This window comes from Metarhizium robertsii (assembly GCF_000187425.2).
Source record: "Metarhizium robertsii ARSEF 23 chromosome Unknown MAA_Scf_2, whole genome shotgun sequence".
Taxonomy (NCBI): domain Eukaryota; kingdom Fungi; phylum Ascomycota; class Sordariomycetes; order Hypocreales; family Clavicipitaceae; genus Metarhizium; species Metarhizium robertsii.
The window spans coordinates 4210921-4226723 of NW_011942160.1; the positions used below are offsets into that span (position 1 = coordinate 4210921).

The 15803-nt window shown below is 52.8% G+C and overlaps 6 protein-coding genes across 6 annotated transcripts; 2 read left to right on the plus strand and 4 right to left on the minus strand.

Moving 5' to 3' along the window:
- Positions 1 to 2649: 2649 nt before the first annotated feature.
- Positions 2650 to 3879, minus strand: MAA_05222 (uncharacterized protein; the record flags this gene model as incomplete). Its single annotated transcript, XM_007823220.1, has 1 exon — positions 2650 to 3879. One exon carries the CDS (start codon positions 3877 to 3879, stop codon positions 2650 to 2652), a length of 1230 nt encoding a protein of 409 aa, XP_007821411.1.
- A 1543-nt stretch (positions 3880 to 5422) lies between these two features.
- MAA_05221 (serine/threonine protein kinase-like protein) lies at positions 5423 to 8031 on the plus strand (the record flags this gene model as incomplete). The annotated part of the gene is made up of 2 exons (XM_007823219.1): positions 5423 to 5551; positions 5884 to 8031. 2 exons carry the CDS (start codon positions 5423 to 5425, stop codon positions 8029 to 8031), a joined length of 2277 nt encoding a protein of 758 aa, XP_007821410.1.
- A 456-nt stretch (positions 8032 to 8487) lies between these two features.
- MAA_05220 (uncharacterized protein) lies at positions 8488 to 9192 on the minus strand (the record flags this gene model as incomplete). The annotated part of the gene is made up of 2 exons (XM_007823218.1): positions 8488 to 8993; positions 9057 to 9192. 2 exons carry the CDS (start codon positions 9190 to 9192, stop codon positions 8488 to 8490), a joined length of 642 nt encoding a protein of 213 aa, XP_007821409.1.
- Positions 9193 to 10579: 1387 nt separating this feature from the next.
- On the minus strand, positions 10580 to 11691 carry MAA_05219 (NUDIX hydrolase domain protein; the record flags this gene model as incomplete). The annotated part of the gene is made up of 2 exons (XM_007823217.1): positions 10580 to 11205; positions 11274 to 11691. 2 exons carry the CDS (start codon positions 11689 to 11691, stop codon positions 10580 to 10582), a joined length of 1044 nt encoding a protein of 347 aa, XP_007821408.1.
- Positions 11692 to 12258: 567 nt separating this feature from the next.
- Positions 12259 to 14811, minus strand: MAA_05218 (AT hook domain-containing protein; the record flags this gene model as incomplete). Its single annotated transcript, XM_007823216.2, has 1 exon — positions 12259 to 14811. The coding sequence occupies one exon, from the start codon at positions 14809 to 14811 to the stop codon at positions 12259 to 12261; it is 2553 nt and encodes an 850-aa protein (XP_007821407.2).
- A 381-nt stretch (positions 14812 to 15192) lies between these two features.
- On the plus strand, positions 15193 to 15529 carry MAA_05217 (Ribosomal protein S21e; the record flags this gene model as incomplete). The annotated part of the gene is made up of 2 exons (XM_007823215.1): positions 15193 to 15224; positions 15298 to 15529. 2 exons carry the CDS (start codon positions 15193 to 15195, stop codon positions 15527 to 15529), a joined length of 264 nt encoding a protein of 87 aa, XP_007821406.1.
- Positions 15530 to 15803: the final 274 nt, after the last annotated feature.

A 15803-nucleotide genomic window follows, 5' to 3' on the forward strand; every position in this document is an offset into this window, starting at 1 on the left:
ACAGAGGGATTTCATCTAGATTGCCACCCGGACCAAGCGTATAGCTGCGTGAAGCATCATGACCATGCATGCAATCTCCCAAAAAAAAAAAAAAAAAGGAATTATTTCATCACAAAGGGCACGAGTGCGTGTCACAATGCCCAACTACACTTCACACCGAGACTACAGACGCCCTCCAGCGAAAGACTGCCAGGGTTTCAACGGTCCAACTACGTAGCTATGAATCCAAGACAAAGGCTTCCCGAGAGCCATCATGAAGGTTTCTTTTTTGAAGATTCAAACAACTTGATATACCCGCTAGGAAATCAGGCCCCCGAATATCCGTCCAGTCCCAAGATTCACGACACAATCAACTACTACACCCATTGCACCCAAAGACCTTTAAGCAGCCGGTCCCAAGGACCGTCACTAAATGGCCAGCATATGTTCCTCCTGCCCCAACATTGAATCCATATGCACTCCAACGCGGCGGACAAGTAAAAGCCGCACGCAAAACGTCGAGCCCTTTGCCCCCTAAACGCCATCCCCCCGTCGCCGCGCAGCAGGCCGACCACACGCAGCGCTCACCACGACCTGGCGCAGTACTCGGTACACACACAATTCGGTTCCGTACATCTGCTGTACCTTAACTTTTCACCCTCGGGTACGGGACACGTTATGACGGCAAGCGGGCTGCACACGCAGCCGACTTCGCACACCTTCAACACGGGCACGCCACGCCTTCAGAACCGACGATTAGCACATATTCGCCCGTCGTCGTATCGAGTCGGGTACACCTACGCTTCTGGGCAGCACACCTGAAGCCCTGTCTGGCCTTCGTCGATACTCGCCCGAGCCCCGCGCCCGAGTCGGGCACCCCCCGTGCTGACAATGGCCAAGATGGCAAGGAGCTGCTTGAGGTGCGACATGACGTGAGTTCGCTTCGCGTAGGAGTTGTCCAAATATAGAGAGTATAGTGGGTGGCAAGGAGACGCAATCTGTGGTCGAGCTCGGATGCGAAAATTCTTGCCCGATTCAAAGCCAGGGCTTACGAGGGAAAACAAGATGCGAGGCTGGGTCGGCCTTTTTATTCATCCTTTGCAAGACTAGACGGGGGCTAATGGGCCGTGGCTCACTACACTAAATGACTAGGACACTCGGCTGTCTTTGCTATGGTCGCCTCGGGGCGAAAAGTATGAAGTCACTGGTGAGAAAAAAAAGTCTGGTACCTTCTGGTTCGAGTCTTGTCACTGTAAGCCGCGGAACAATAGCCCTAATGCCTTGCGGTTTGCCATTACACATTAATCTGTCCTGCCAAACGACAGGGGTGTACTTGGAATTGTATTCCTGCATTCAACAGGTCTGTTTTACCGACATGTCATGTAAAATAGAATGGAGGTCCGCGCGATAAAGACACGTTGTGTGCTGGGTTGGTCCGCAACTCTTGGTCAAGCAACGCCGCCAACGTGGTGGTGCTCCTACATCATGCTTGCCTCATTATCTCGATTCTCTCTTCTATTCGCTAGATGCTACCATTGATATACATATCTAGAACATTGTCGTGTCAATGAAGCTCTGCTCTTAGCCCTCGTCATAGCAGTTCGCATAACAATCGCTGCACTCATCTGCAAAAGGCACTCACAAGCAGCGGAACCAAGATGCTCAAAAGCAGTCTGGTATAAAATGAAACTCAAAATGCAAGTACCTGTAGCGTGGTAAATGTGGCGCCAGACCCAAAATCCAAGGTGTAGTCCAAGTGAGATGGTTGAACCTTTATAAAGTACACGACACCCACAGGTTTAATTTTTTTAGCGCAGCCAACCGCTTCAGTAAGTAGAATTATATTCCCAAGGGGTCGACGGTATCGCGCAAGTATCCGCCGTGCATTCAGAAGAGAGATCAACGTACAGAGTAATTCATGCTCATGAATAATATACAGTCGTCGAGTCGTAGAGTCATAAGTCATGGGCCAAAATCACTACCCTGCGCAAAGTAAACATAGAATATAGCGCATCGACATTGTTAGATTGCGTAAAAGGACGGGGAAATGCAATACAAAGAAAGGGGCCGCAAAATAAGGCTCACGCCACACTGCAACCATCAGGATACCAAGACGGGTTGCGGCTCACGCCAAGTGCGCGCCACTGCAAGGGCCAAAATCGATGACGACACTTACAAGATGGGCAAATTAAACACAATCATGAGTGTGGTATAAATGACCAGTGGGAAAATCGTCAAATGAGCGGAAGCGTGCGCGTCAATATCCGAGCGTGACCTGCATTCAAGCCCAGTCGCGTCACCACACTGGGAGACCACCTGACCAATGTGGCGTCGTGATGCTCGCCGCGGCCATTCGCCGAGGTCATGTTGTACAACCAAGTATAATTTCAAAGGAAATTGTACTCACCTCCAGTCTAAAAACAAGTCTTCAGCCTCGTATTTTGTTTCTGCTGATAGTAAATCTGAGACTCCTTTTGCGAAGACAACAGCGGGTAGGTGCGAAAAAAAAAAGGTCATGCAGTATGACGTCACAAAGAAGAGCAAGAAACGGCGTCAAGCGGAACACACGTGTGTGTAGTATAGTTCGAGGAAACACGGGTCGTTAGTGTCATAAGATACAGGATATGTACAGCAAGTTTCACATATATACATCAGGTTGGCCTCCTGGTGCTAGTCCATCCTTCTCCTCGTCTTCGGGTGTCTTCTAGAGAAGTCCTGTACAGGTTTCTGGATCTTACTCAACGACTCCTCTGGACTCCTCCGCACTTCGCGTACTGGAGATCCAGCTCCTCGATTTGCCAAGCAACACTTAGGTGATGGGGAACGCTGATATGACGGCACTTTTCTTGAATGTGAAAGAACGGACCGAAACTCCATGTAAGATGCAGCAGCCGCTTCTGGTCGGGGGGTAGGGGTATCAGAATCTAGGGTATCGTGCGCGGATGGTGGGTGAGTCAAGGAAAAGGTGAGATCAAGGCTGTTGAATGCGTCGTCGGGGTATTGCGCAGTGGGAATATCCTCATCTTCATCGGCAAAATCAACAACACCACCAGGGGTGTGCGACTGGCCTTCGATTACATCAATAGGCTCAAACGAGTCACAAACAAATGTGACAGCCGTCTCACACTCATCTGATCGAGACTTCTCGTTGAGATCCTCTTCGAGGCATCGTCGTCGAATGAGTTCGGATACAAGGTGTCCGGACTCGGACCCAGAAAACGACATGGATCGCGAGGGTGGGTTCGTCAAGTAGTCGTTCGATTCTGCGTCTGATGGCGGTGATGATACCGATGGTTCGGATTGCGCATCCTCTGAATGTGGGGGTGACAAGGGTCCCTGAGGATGAGAGCTGTGGTGAGGTTTCTCTTTGATCGCGTCAGGTTCGGCGGTCATGACGGGACCGTTTGGAAACAAATCATCGTCGGTCATAAAGGGGGAGGGAGCATCATTGACACTGCTGGCAACGGTGCTAATAGTGTCGGTTTCCGAAAAGGAAGCCGACGAAGTAGAGTGTGTATCGTGACGATCGAGATAGTCTTCGGGTAGATAGCTAGCAAAGTAGCGAAGAATAGAGTCGTACGACTTGGTTCGAAACAGTTGCAAAGCGTACTGCCACTGGTCGGTGCCCATAAGCGTCGGGTTGGCAATGATTTCGACGGCCAGCGTCTCCAGAGACTCGTTCAGCTCACGGAGTCGCATTTGCCGCCTATCAGCCATCATCCGGTGAAACTCGGCGGTAGTCTCAGCGTCTCGAGAAATCTCGTAGACATCGTGGTGGAAAGCCTCGGGGTCTTGGAGAGTAAAGGAGAAGGTGTTGTACTGATCGTGGAGGGTAGTAAAGAGGTCATCTCTCTTCATGCCAAACTTCCAGGCCGGCCAGGCCCAAGTCGGATCTTCCATCACGGGCGGTGTGCGGGAAGACAACTGGTCGTCGTCGTCGAGGAAGGAGTCGGCACAAGAAAGGGCGAGCCCCGTCAAAGCAGAAGTAGGTTGAGGCCCAGTGTGCAATCGGCACAAAGGCACATTTAGATCTTGGGACCAGTGCTCAAATCCATGGCGAACAAATGTTTGCGATAGTTTGCAGCATACAGAGCGGGCGAGTTGTGCTTGTTAGTGATTGTGTATCGTGGAGAAAGGGAGAGTGTTGGGAGATTTCCAGTATGGGTCTCCCTGGGCACCGTGACGAAAACACTCGAGCATCCCATCTGGGGGACCGCGTACTAGCAACTTGTCTCGAGGCCAGATTCACGAAAGCGGAAGCGTGTGCAGTGGCGTGCATGGGGGCCTAGGGCAAGTGGAGACCACGCTATTTCATTGGACGCCATGCCAAAGATGCATAGGACCGCTACTTTGTTGGACCAATGATACAAAGGTTGATTCAGAAATGCGCCAATAGGCTGCTAGTCGGTGGGTACTCGGGAGCAATAGGGCCAAGCGGTGCCACATTGCAACCCTCCGGTATGCACGAACAGTGAGCTGACAATGTACGCACACTGTTCTAGACTTGTGGCTGTGAAGTGCTGTGGCTAAAGCAAGGAAATGGAACAACCAAGTCACTTCACTGATTCTCCTTTGCCTAACATCTTTGAACTCTTCGGAGTAATGTTGCGAGTACGGAGCGCTCCGTACATTGAGTGGTCTCTGCACCAACATCCGCAGTACACTGGCCACCAGATGAGCTCCCTTGGCTTGCGATATTTTCCGTAGAGTTTTCATCATACGTGTAAATACTGTATTCTTGAATACTCACTTTATGTATGGTCGCCTCATCATACGTTGTTGGGGAATGTCAGCAGGTGTGCACGTCTCGGACTACGAGCAAGTCGTGCCCAAAGTGGCGGTGCGACTTGTCAGCGTTCCCGGCACGAGAGGTGCAAATGTCGGAGAGGTCTGGTCCGCATAAAATACTTGTGCAGTTTCATCACACATGACCAGCAAGAAGCAGCAGTATTTTTTGTCCCGAGTTTGTAGCTGACCTTACGTCGTTGCCACGGCCTTTGTTGTCGAGATGGATTGAGTCTTGTCGTTTGCAGTCTGGCTTGATGGGATTATTTGTGGTACGAGCTTCTTCCAAAATGCCAGTCTTTTCGCTCGTGGATCCATCCGTCCATCTTGAGCCCTGAAGATCCGCCTGCTACAGGGCGTCCTCCGCACCGTGGTTGCCCGTTGTTTGGCATCAACGATGGCCGGAAAAGCTTCTCCGTCTTGGAGAGCCTGAAGCACGACGAAGAAACATTATGAAGGGTAATTAGCACATGCCGCTCCAGGTGCCACGCTGAATATATGTCCTCGGGTGCTTTGACGATGGCTTCGGGCAAAGACTGACGTCTCGTGGTGTCGTCGGAAGCGCAACGCCAGAAAAGCACGAGCCCGATGTCGTCGCCTCGGAGGGTCGATGACTCTGCCTCCTGAGGCTGAGGCTGTACTCCGGTAGCCTATGAGAATGGGCAGATTCGGGCTGGAGCCCTGTCAGCAGGCCTCCATCTCGATAGGCCTCTTCACCTGGTCACCTCACGTTCCCACGTCGGTGATGGTTGCCATGGTCTTCTGCGCTGCTCGAGACCATCCCAAGGTCATCAAAAGGCTGCCCCATTACCTCATTCAACCTTCCTGTTCCTGCATTTATGCCCATGCACGGCCGGCCATGTTTTTTTGGTGTTTGTTTGACGTGATTCCTTTTTCACTTCTCACGTTGTACTCTGTATTCTGGCATTGTGTCTGCCAACACATCCATCCATCGTGGCACCCTCGTCAATCCGCCATCTGGCCGCCAATCAGCTCAACTGGCCCGCACCGCTGACGCCCACAGCCTATTAGTCACCGCGAAACGACATCCATCTGCGCGTCAAGCGTGCGTCCGCTGCTCTGGCCTCCAGGCCCTGACGTGCTTTTCTGCCTAGCCAGGCCCTACAAGGCCCTACAAGGCCCTACGAGGCCGCCGGCTCGCCCACACTGGAGCCGCTGGAAGCTTCCCGCCCCTCCCCCGCCGGTGCCACTGGTGCGGCTGCTGGGCGTCCCGTCTCCCAGGACGGTCCTTCCATGTCCGCACCCGCCAACCTCGAATCCCTCCAATCCATGGCTCGTCTGAGTCGTCTCACCCGCAGCCCCGTTGCTGCCTTCATAAATCGTCATTTTCCCAACGCTACATGGGCCGTCTCTCTTAGGCATCGCCAACAACCTCTTCTCATGGCGGCCGAGCACAGGCCCGAGACCGCCTCAGAGGAGGTCTCGGAGGAGCGCACCGAGCCCTTTTCTCAGTCTGAAATCGATGCCCGCTTCAACCGCTTCGGCGTCGAGGAGGCAAGCGCCGGTCCCAACGACGAGAATGTCTCATTAGATGACTTGCACGTCGATGAGGACCATCACAAACAGGGCATCCGCATCCTCGTGCGGCCCCTCACAAAGTTGAACGGTACGCGATCCGTGAGCCCGGGAAGCGATAACTGCCGCTGGCTTGCACTTCGTGCCGAAGTTTCTTCGTCTGACCAGCCTGAGCACAAGGTGCTGGCTGTGACTCAGACTTCCAAAGATATAAAGTTTTCCGTCCGCATCCCAGGAGAGAGCCAAGACGACGCTCCGCGCCCACCTTTGTGGTGCGAGCTGTACTACGATCCTGCCAGTGACAGGGTCATTTTTCTGAACCGGTCTGACGTTCCCATTTCGTTGCACAAATTGTCGCAAACCACTCTGAGGAGCCTGCCTCCAAGCGAGATCTACGCCATCGACCCGGGCCTCATCAATGCATTGCAACCCGGTACATGGCGCATAAAAGTTCGCGACATTGCCGTCTTGGATTTTCGCGTTCTGGAAAAGCGACCCATTGCGTTGTACCAGGCCCGACCTGCGCTGCCTCATCAGTCATCGTCGCTCACCAGTCTTGCCAGCACTTCCAGTATGAAGAGAGCTTTGAGTCCCGATGAAAGTGAGAGGAGAGCCAAGCGTCGCATTTCAGATGACTCCAATCCGGCAGATGACGGAGTCATCATGTTTCTCCGTCCTGCCGCGGATCCGCTGGTGTTTCCTCTGCCCAACGGGAAAGAAAGCAAAGAGCTTTCTGCCACAACAGCTCATGCCCTCTTGGATGCCGAGAAAGGCGAAACTATTGCCGTGCCGGGCGTATGTGAGCTTGACGAGTATTGTCTAACTAAGCGAGACCCAATAGCCTCCACCGCCCAGTCCGATGTCTTCACTGCAGATCACTCAAAAGTCCCCGATAACATTCTGACTGTAAAGGTCCTCAAGACGAGAATGGCCAATGGGAACGATAAGCCGTACGGCCACGAACGGAACGTCATTCGTCAGGCAGATATGTGGTTGCGCGAAAGCCAGAGCCAAGAGGGCTTGCAGCATGAGTCCATTGTTCGATACTATGGAGGAGACGCACGATATTTGTCACTATATATGGAGCACGTTGATGCCCGAGATCTCGCAGCCATACCCCGATGGAGGAACAAACAGACGAATTTGTTCATAGGAACTCGAACTGACGCGATGCGAATTTTGCGTGGCATTGCCGACGCCCTTGGTTATATTCACGGCAGGCAACTGGTTCACAATGACATCAAACCAGGCAACATTTTGTATTCGCCCGAGCGCGGTGCCGTGCTTTGTGACTTTGGTCTTTCAACTCCGGCCGCCAATCCCCCGTCGGGCGGAGGCACACCATATTATGTGCCCCCCGAGTTCATTGGAACAAAAATGCGCGGTCCTGCTTCTGATGTCTGGGCTTTGGGCATCACCATGCTGTACCTTTTGCGCAAGATCTCGTTCCCTGACAGCAGAGGGGGGCGACACCTTGCAAAGCCACTGTATTGGCAAATCGCAGCCATCAACAATCCCAACATGCCGCACAAATACGGTAATGGCCAGCCTGCTGTACATCAGATGCGCACATGGCTGGGGGAAATATTCGAAGCAAGAAAACATCTCAATCCTGGGGACCATCTAGAGCGCCTGGTAAAGGATATGCTGACGCCAAACCCAAATAACCGCATCAACATGAACAGAGTCTTGCAGGAGTTGTTGATTGGTATTCCAGCAAAGGCTGGTTGATGTGTATCTGGAGATTTGAATTGGTTTGATTTCAGCAGGTATTTTTCCTATTCTTTATTAACCGCTTTTGTGGACGTAGTTTTCGTTCTTGTTTTTCTTTTGGGTAGTGTCGCCTAAGCTTCATGACTACGACTGGGTATGTGGGCATTGGGGGTTGACTGGGGTTTCATGTATACGAGTAATGATGGGTAAGTCAAGTCGCGCTGGTCTTGTTGGAACAAGCAAAACCCGACTAACAGATGTTTAGGATGTTGCAATGTTGATGGCGAATTTCCACTCTTATATACCCTTGTCATATTTCTTTTGCATATATATCATATCTTTGCATTCTTGGCTCGTCTATGTACATACATGATAGCATCTCATGGCACCGCCGGTGCCCTAGACAATAGAAGCATCGTCATTTCGTCATGGTTCCCGTCATCTAATTCCCGTGTCCTGCTTTCCCACAAACCCTCACAGGCCCATTGCAAACCCAGAAGCCAAGGCAGCCACGGTTACCAAGGCCACGACGTTGGCTCCCGCCGCGACACCGGCGCTCTGCTTGCCGTCAGAAGTACCGTTCCCCGAGGCGTTGCCGGCGGACGACTGCCCCGTCACGTTCTGCACGGTGATGCCCTTGGAGGTGGTGCAGTTGCCGGGCGTCTTGGCGTCCTTCTTGAACCGGATGTCGGCGCAGTTGTACAGGGCGGAGCCGCTCGCGCCTGACGTGACGACCTGCAGCGACGCCAGGGCGCCGTCCTGCACGTCGACGGGCACGGGGAGCTTGTCGACGCACAGGGTGCCCTTGCCGGTGACGTTCCAGAACTGAGGGGTGAGCGAGACGTTGAAGTTGGTCGCGTTCTCGCCCAGCCCGAGGTTGACAAAGACGTAGGTCCAGGGGTGGTGCAGGTCGAGGGCGAGGAGTCCGCCCCCGACGGGCCAGTCTGTCACGTTGCCGGCCTTGTAGTCGACGCCGGCACCTGGTATTGTCAGTTACATTCTGGGGTGTTGAGCAGCAGCAGATGCGGCGCTGGGTTGCGTACATGGGTAGCTCCATTGGCTGTATTTGGCTTCATTCTCGGCGGCGAGCGTGTCTGCTCGCCAGGGCGGGTACGTCAGGCCAAAGTGGGCTGCTGCGCCGTGGACAGCGGCCAGCGCCAGGACGAGCGTGGACAGCATCTTATCTTGCTGAATGATTGCGAGGGAGGAAGCTTTGGGAGGTGGAGGGGAACTGAATTTGTTCTGGCGGAGGGGAGATGTCTACGAGGAGGGGGGACGGTGAGACTTATACCTGTGACGTGCTCAGATGGAACCAACACGCGGGGAGGGGCGCGCAAGTTTTTTTTTTTTTGTTTTTCTGGTTTTACATATATTAGTGCATGTGTGAAATTAAAAATGAAAGCCACGATAAGTATTGGATTCGCTGGGCTTTCCTGTCAGACCTTCCGCGGGGACGTGAGCCGATGTCATGGAAGTGAAGATGTGGACTGGGGTCTAGGCCCGCGTTTGCTGGATTCGGGTTGGTTTAGAATGTGGCGTTGTGGCGGACTGGAGATGTGGTTAAGCTTGAATCGGCTCTCGCTTAGATGTGCCTTGTTTTGTCGTGCCTTTTTTTTACGGGGAACCTGGCCCATTGTTGAGTTTGCGGTCGTTGGATCCCGGATCTACACGTGGAAACAAATCTCTTGGCTGGAACCTTTGTTGAATCCATCTTCTATTGGCACGGGAACTACAAGTACCTGCTCAAGTACGCTGAAGCAGTTGACGCTCCTTTGCGTCCTTTTTTTTCTGGGAGGTCCCTGGAATTGGCGAGTCAAGGCTAGTGGAATGCGGCTGGGGAAAGGGCAGATCTGAGCGCTTGCGGAAAGAAAACTTGCTCAAATGCACGCAGATGATGGGAAGGGCCTTGTGCAGTGCGACGGGCTCTGGTCTCCCCGCAGCTGGGTATGTACACATGAGAAGGAACTTTCTTTGGCGAGATGCATTTTTCTGATTGCCGCGCGGATGGGGATTGGATGATCTAGTTCAAGGCATGGTTCGAGGCTAGGATTGGGGGATGGTGATTGTTTGGAGTGGCTGATGGTCGGTGTATGTGACTGCTTGTAGTATATTTGGTCCTTGCGCAACATGATGACGACACTTGTTGGTATCACGGTTGCAGGCCGTGGGATGTGTCATTTATGAACGAGGATTGTTGGCCAAGCACGGCAAGTTATTTTCAGTGGTTCAGAGTTACGAAACAATTCGGTTAGGTTGCTTTGGGCTTGTCAAATCTATCAACAGAGGTACCGGGTAGGTTTCCGTCTGGAGGATGACTGTTGATCGGGCGTGACACAATGTGGAAGAATATGCCGCAACGCTTGCTAAAAAAGGCCATCTACCAGCCGTGTAGGCTAGTATAGTACAACATCTAAAAATATGCTGCACGATACACCGGTATTGTTACCTGCCAACGACCCGGACTCTTGCTTCCCATTTGTACATTTATATGCTGTGCGTTCAACCCAAGATGCCTCTACACAAGCCGCACACCAAAACGCCATGTATCCGCCGACTACAAAAGACTCTATAACCTGGCATCCGGCTTCGCCCTCTGCTCCGCCAACACCTCCTCCCTCATTCTAATCTCGACCTCGGAGGGGCCCCCTCGCCCAAACTTGACCAACGCAACCCTCTCCCAATCACCGCCTCTATCACTGCCCTCCAGCTCGGGGCCGGGCTTATCCAGCCCCAGCACTACGCGACCGTCCTCCTCTCTGAACAGCAAGTGATGCGGGCTTATCACCTTGTCGGCCCATGAAATCGTCGCCGTGGGATGCTGCTTGCCCCTGTCCGTCTCCGCAGTCACCCTCCTCCTCAGGAACGAAACGAGCTTCTTCCGCTGCGCCGTGTAGTGCAGCGGCCCTTCTTCCAGGGCAGACGTTGACCCCGTCAGGAACCGAGTGAGTATCTTCATGAGGTACACCTGCGGCGGGAAGAGGATGATGGAACCGTCGGCGGCCTTGTCCAGCCACGACTGCGACGGCGCGAACTGTGCGGCCGTGTGCTCAACGCCGCCGTCCGGAGTGGGCAGCAGAATCTCCGACGGCACCGATCTCTTGGATATGGGGAGCAGGTAGAGGTACATTTGCGTGGTGAAGCGCTTGGGCACATTGGTCGGCGTGATCCAGCGCGTGAAGGGGATCAGGCCGGCTGGAGTTTCTCTCATTAGCATGGGCTGTTCCGTCATGACAAACGGCGGCCGGTGGCGGGAGACGAACCTGTGTCGGCCACGGCGCCAATCGACTTCAGAAAGTCGCCGAACTTGACTTTGTTTCCGTGGATATTCTTCCTCGCCTCGTCCCTCTGTTCGGCGGACAGGTTCACCAGCGCGCCGTTTTTGGTCGCCAGCAGGATCCCCGTCTCTTCAAACGTCTCTCTTATAGCGCCCATTCTGTAGGCTGGGCCGTCCCGGTGTCTCTCGGCGCTCTCGGGGCCGGGAATATCACCGTCGTCGACATCGTGGAGTGGATCTAGGTTCCCGCCTGGGAAGACATGCGCCGATGCAAATGACGTCGAGGTCTTTACTCGATGCAGCAGCAATATCTCATTTGTTGGCGAGAGCAGAAGAACAGACGAGCTGGGACGGGGCTCTTGCACGCCTGGTTTGGAGCTGGCGTCACGCGTCTGAGAGGCCATTGTGCGAAGTGGTGAGGGCTTGAGAGCCAATGGTGATGAGGTTAATAAGATGGCGCTGCCGCGTGTGAAGGGTATCGAATGGCTTTGGATGGTCTGATGCGCTGCCAGTCGCCTCCACATGGGATGTAGTAAACAGGCCATATATACCTGATGAAGTCGGGTCAAGGCATCTGATATGAGGGTGACCGAGATGGCGGGGGCCTCAATTGAGCCGAGGTCCGCTTGGGATGTGTAGCCAAAAGTCTGGGGTTGTTGATCGGTTGACGGTGGTTTTTTACTCCACGCAAGCTAGAACGGAGCCCCGAATATCCACGCTTGTCTGCAAAGAGTCTGCACGTGGGAACCGTGGGGACCAGAACCCCAGCTGCTTCTCCAGCTGCGCCAACAAGGGCCGTAAGTTGAGGCACATGCAGGTACCAAAACCAGCCTCGAGTATTATTGTTCAAATTGGTCTATCATTCGCCAGTTGGCGGCACCTACTCCATACTCCAGAGCATAAAATAACAAGCCTTCTCTCTATCCAATACCTAAACAAAATCTTGTTTCTTCGTCCATGCGCCAAGACAATCAATATCTCTTCCTCTCTTGCCCCCTCAAATTCACCTTCCACAAGCAGCAGATGCTTTTTGACTCACACCACTTCTTCAACTCAACAGGGTTAACTTCTTCATCGTATCCAACGCGACTGAGCTGGCCGCTGTTGAGCCAAGACGCCAAGTCCTCCAGCACGATTGGATCATATAGTAGAATCTTTTCGTGCCAAGATGGATTAGCGGGGTCCGTAGTACGTGGTGCAGTCGTGACAGCCTCGGTGATATGCGTAAACAAACAGGCTTGTACATCTGTAGGCGTCATTGTAAGCGAGAGCTCTGTATCATTGTCAACTGACATGGCCAGGTCGACCTGACGCGGGGAAGAAAGTGTTGAGCTGGATGATGAATGTGGTGATGATTCCAAAGTATCTGCTAGCTCAGATTCCGAATCCGGTATCTCAACCACCTTTACGGCCTTCGCCTTCTTAGGAGTGGCGTTGCTACCGGCTGTTCGCTTTTTTGTTGGCGTGGTAGTGCGTTTCGACACCGCTTGCTTGCCCGGTGTCGTCTGTGAATCTTTCCTTGGTCTTCCTCTAGGTTTTTTTGGTGTCTCGGGAGCTTGCGCAGATGGAGGGGGCTCTTGTGTCCGGCTGACTTCTACCGAATCTTTCCTTGGTCGGCCGCGCGGTCGTTTCGTGGGGGAAATGGCAGCAGTCGTGGAAACCATTCGGATCCCCTGGCTGGCATTGCCGGTCTGCTGCCAGCACTGGTCTAAAAGAGCTATCATGGCCGAACGGCGCTTTACTGGCTTGAAGCCGTACCGAGATATCTCTTTCGACAGTTGCGCGTCGGTTAAATGCTCGAATGTCGGTCGTGAATGATGTTTTGCAGTTCTTGGTGCCGTATTCTCTTTGCTTGCAAGTTCCGGCGAGCTTGTGACTTCTAGGGCGACTGATAGCTTTCCCGTCTGCTGTACGCTTGGCCCCATGCCACTGAGAGCATTTGAACTATTCGTTGCAGTATATGTCGCTCGCGATCCTGCGGTAGATAGGATAGCTGGCAAATCGGCAACTGACTCTTTCCCCTTATCGCTACTTATTGTGGACCCAGAAGCATGAAATGGAGTTAGTGCATCGTCGCCTTTAAAATATCCAAAGGGGTCTATGGCACCCGGCGTCTTTGGAAATTCCGGGCTGGCTTCAGTGAGGTTGACCACTTCCACGTCGAACAGATCACCGTCTGCATCTCTGGCTGCAGCATTCCAAAGCCTTGACCGACCTTCGGGTGGCTCAATAGCGTCGCTATTCAATGGAGTTGTGAAATCAACATAGTCGAGCTGGTTTGAGTTCTTCATCGTAAGGTGCAGGTCTCTCAGAAACGTCGGTGACTGTTCTGTAGCTAACTGGCTAGAGGTTCCAAATACAAAGTCCTGCTTGGCAACTTGCCTTAATGCCGTTTCAGGAGAGAACAACACCGGCTTTGGCGGTTCCTGCTTTTTCTTCGCTTTCGACTGTCTTTTACGAGGCTTGGTGTTTTTCGTCGTCTTCGCTAACGGCTTGGGTTTTGTAAGAGGCGATACATCTCGTATTCCATTTGTAGGCTCAACTTGAGATGGTTGCCTGTAGGCGGCTGTAGCGAGGCCGGTAATAGTTCTGGCCTTTTTCCGCATTGCCTTTGGTCTGGTGACGGACTTCCCGGTGATCGGAGGGTCAGGAATTGACTCGGCTTCTTGAAATGCAGTCTTAATTTTCTGCGCATTCGATTCAACACCCTGATGTGTTTCTATTTCTTGAGTAGTAGCGTTGGTGCACATGTAAGCAGAAACAATGTTACCAAACGACTTATCAGGATCATTCTCGTCAGTCGCATGTAGATCGTTCTGTACTGGTGACGTGTCAGAATCAAGAATAACGGCTGATTTCTCCGTAGGAGGCGTCCAATCCTTTCTCCGAATCATTGCAGGCTCTAACAGCAATGGCTCTTCCGTATTACATTTCGTGGTTTCCATTTGTTCCAACATTGGTGGATCTCGCGACGGAGTTGTCTCGCGGCTTCTTCTCTCTGATGTCGTCTGATTTGCGACTAGATAGAGACTTTCCTTCTCCATAGAGGCACCGCGTGGACTGGCATATTTTTCCGGAGTCTTGGGCTTGTACTTCTTCCATGGTTGGCGTGAAGTTACCTCCTCGTCAACCAACTCGAATATCCCTGGGCTGGATAGATTGGCACTTCCTTTCGGTACATGGGACTTTCGTCGCGGTGATTCTGCTTCTGGTTCATGTTCTAGTGTGCATACGGGGGTATCAATATCATCCACTATAATCACTTTCTTAGGTGTAGTAGACGGGCTCAACTGATTAGCCTCGGCGCACCGTGCAGACTGCCATGACTCTCGCGCACTCGCAAAGGTCGAGTCCGCATCGTGAGGAATAGGCGCAGAATTGCTACCGCTTCGCATAGCGGGTCGCTTTTGCTTCTGAGACAACATATCTTGCACAGTGGGCAAATCTGGCGATGAGGTCGGAATCATATTTACGTGTCGCCTCGACCCCCGCGGGGGAGACAAGAACACATCGGGAGATGCCATTGCCCCAGAGACATGGGTCTGAGAGCGCAAAGCGCGTCTCAAGACCCTGCGGAGCAGCAGAATGTTGTCGGGCGATTATGCGATAGATACGATGTGAGGAAAGCTCTCCTGCCAGCATCGGGTGATCCTGCAACGCGTAAATTGGAGGTGGATACGGAACCAAAGATCTTAGCCTCTGACGAGGGGCAGGACTCCACGAAAGCACCGCGTTATCAGGTGACCTATCACATGACGCACAGAAAGCCCTCCCCGCTCCACGAAATTATTGAGCAATGTCAAATTTGTCTGGCCAACTCCAAGCGTTTTTTTGGCGACCACATCGACGTCGGACAACTCCTCAACTCAACCCCAAGACACCCCCGTCACCACACAACCGACAAAATGGAGAACGACCGTGGCGAGATCGTGGACCTGTACGTCATCTTCGACCAGTTATTATCATAATCGCTCTCGATAGAATACGAATAAACTAACTTGGTCTTATAGCTACGTCCCCCGCAAGTGCTCTGCCACCAACCGCATCATCAAGGCCAAGGACCACGGCTCCGTCCAGATCAGCATCGCCAAGGTTGATGAGAACGGCCGTGCCATCAGCGGCGAGAACCACGTCTATGCCCTCTGCGGTTTCGTCCGCGCCATGGGCGAGTCCGACGACTCCATGAACCGTCTTGCTCAGCGTGACGGTCTGTTGAAGAACGTCTGGAGCGCTCAGCGATAAACACGCTTGGAACGACAAAGAAAATAAAAACCGACAACACCACTGTTCTTATTTCGAGTCGAGCGGCGCGAGCGGGAGAGGGTTGAAACGAGGAGACGAGACAAAAATCTTATGGCAACATGACGATTCTAATTGGCATTCTCCAGGGCATTGGGTCGGGCATGAAGGAATTTTTGCGTTGTGGATCTTAGAGTTGGCTGCATTTAGCACATCCAATTCAAAAAGGCGTTTGGGCTCGATTCCGAGACAAGCTAAAATTCACAAAACACCTACC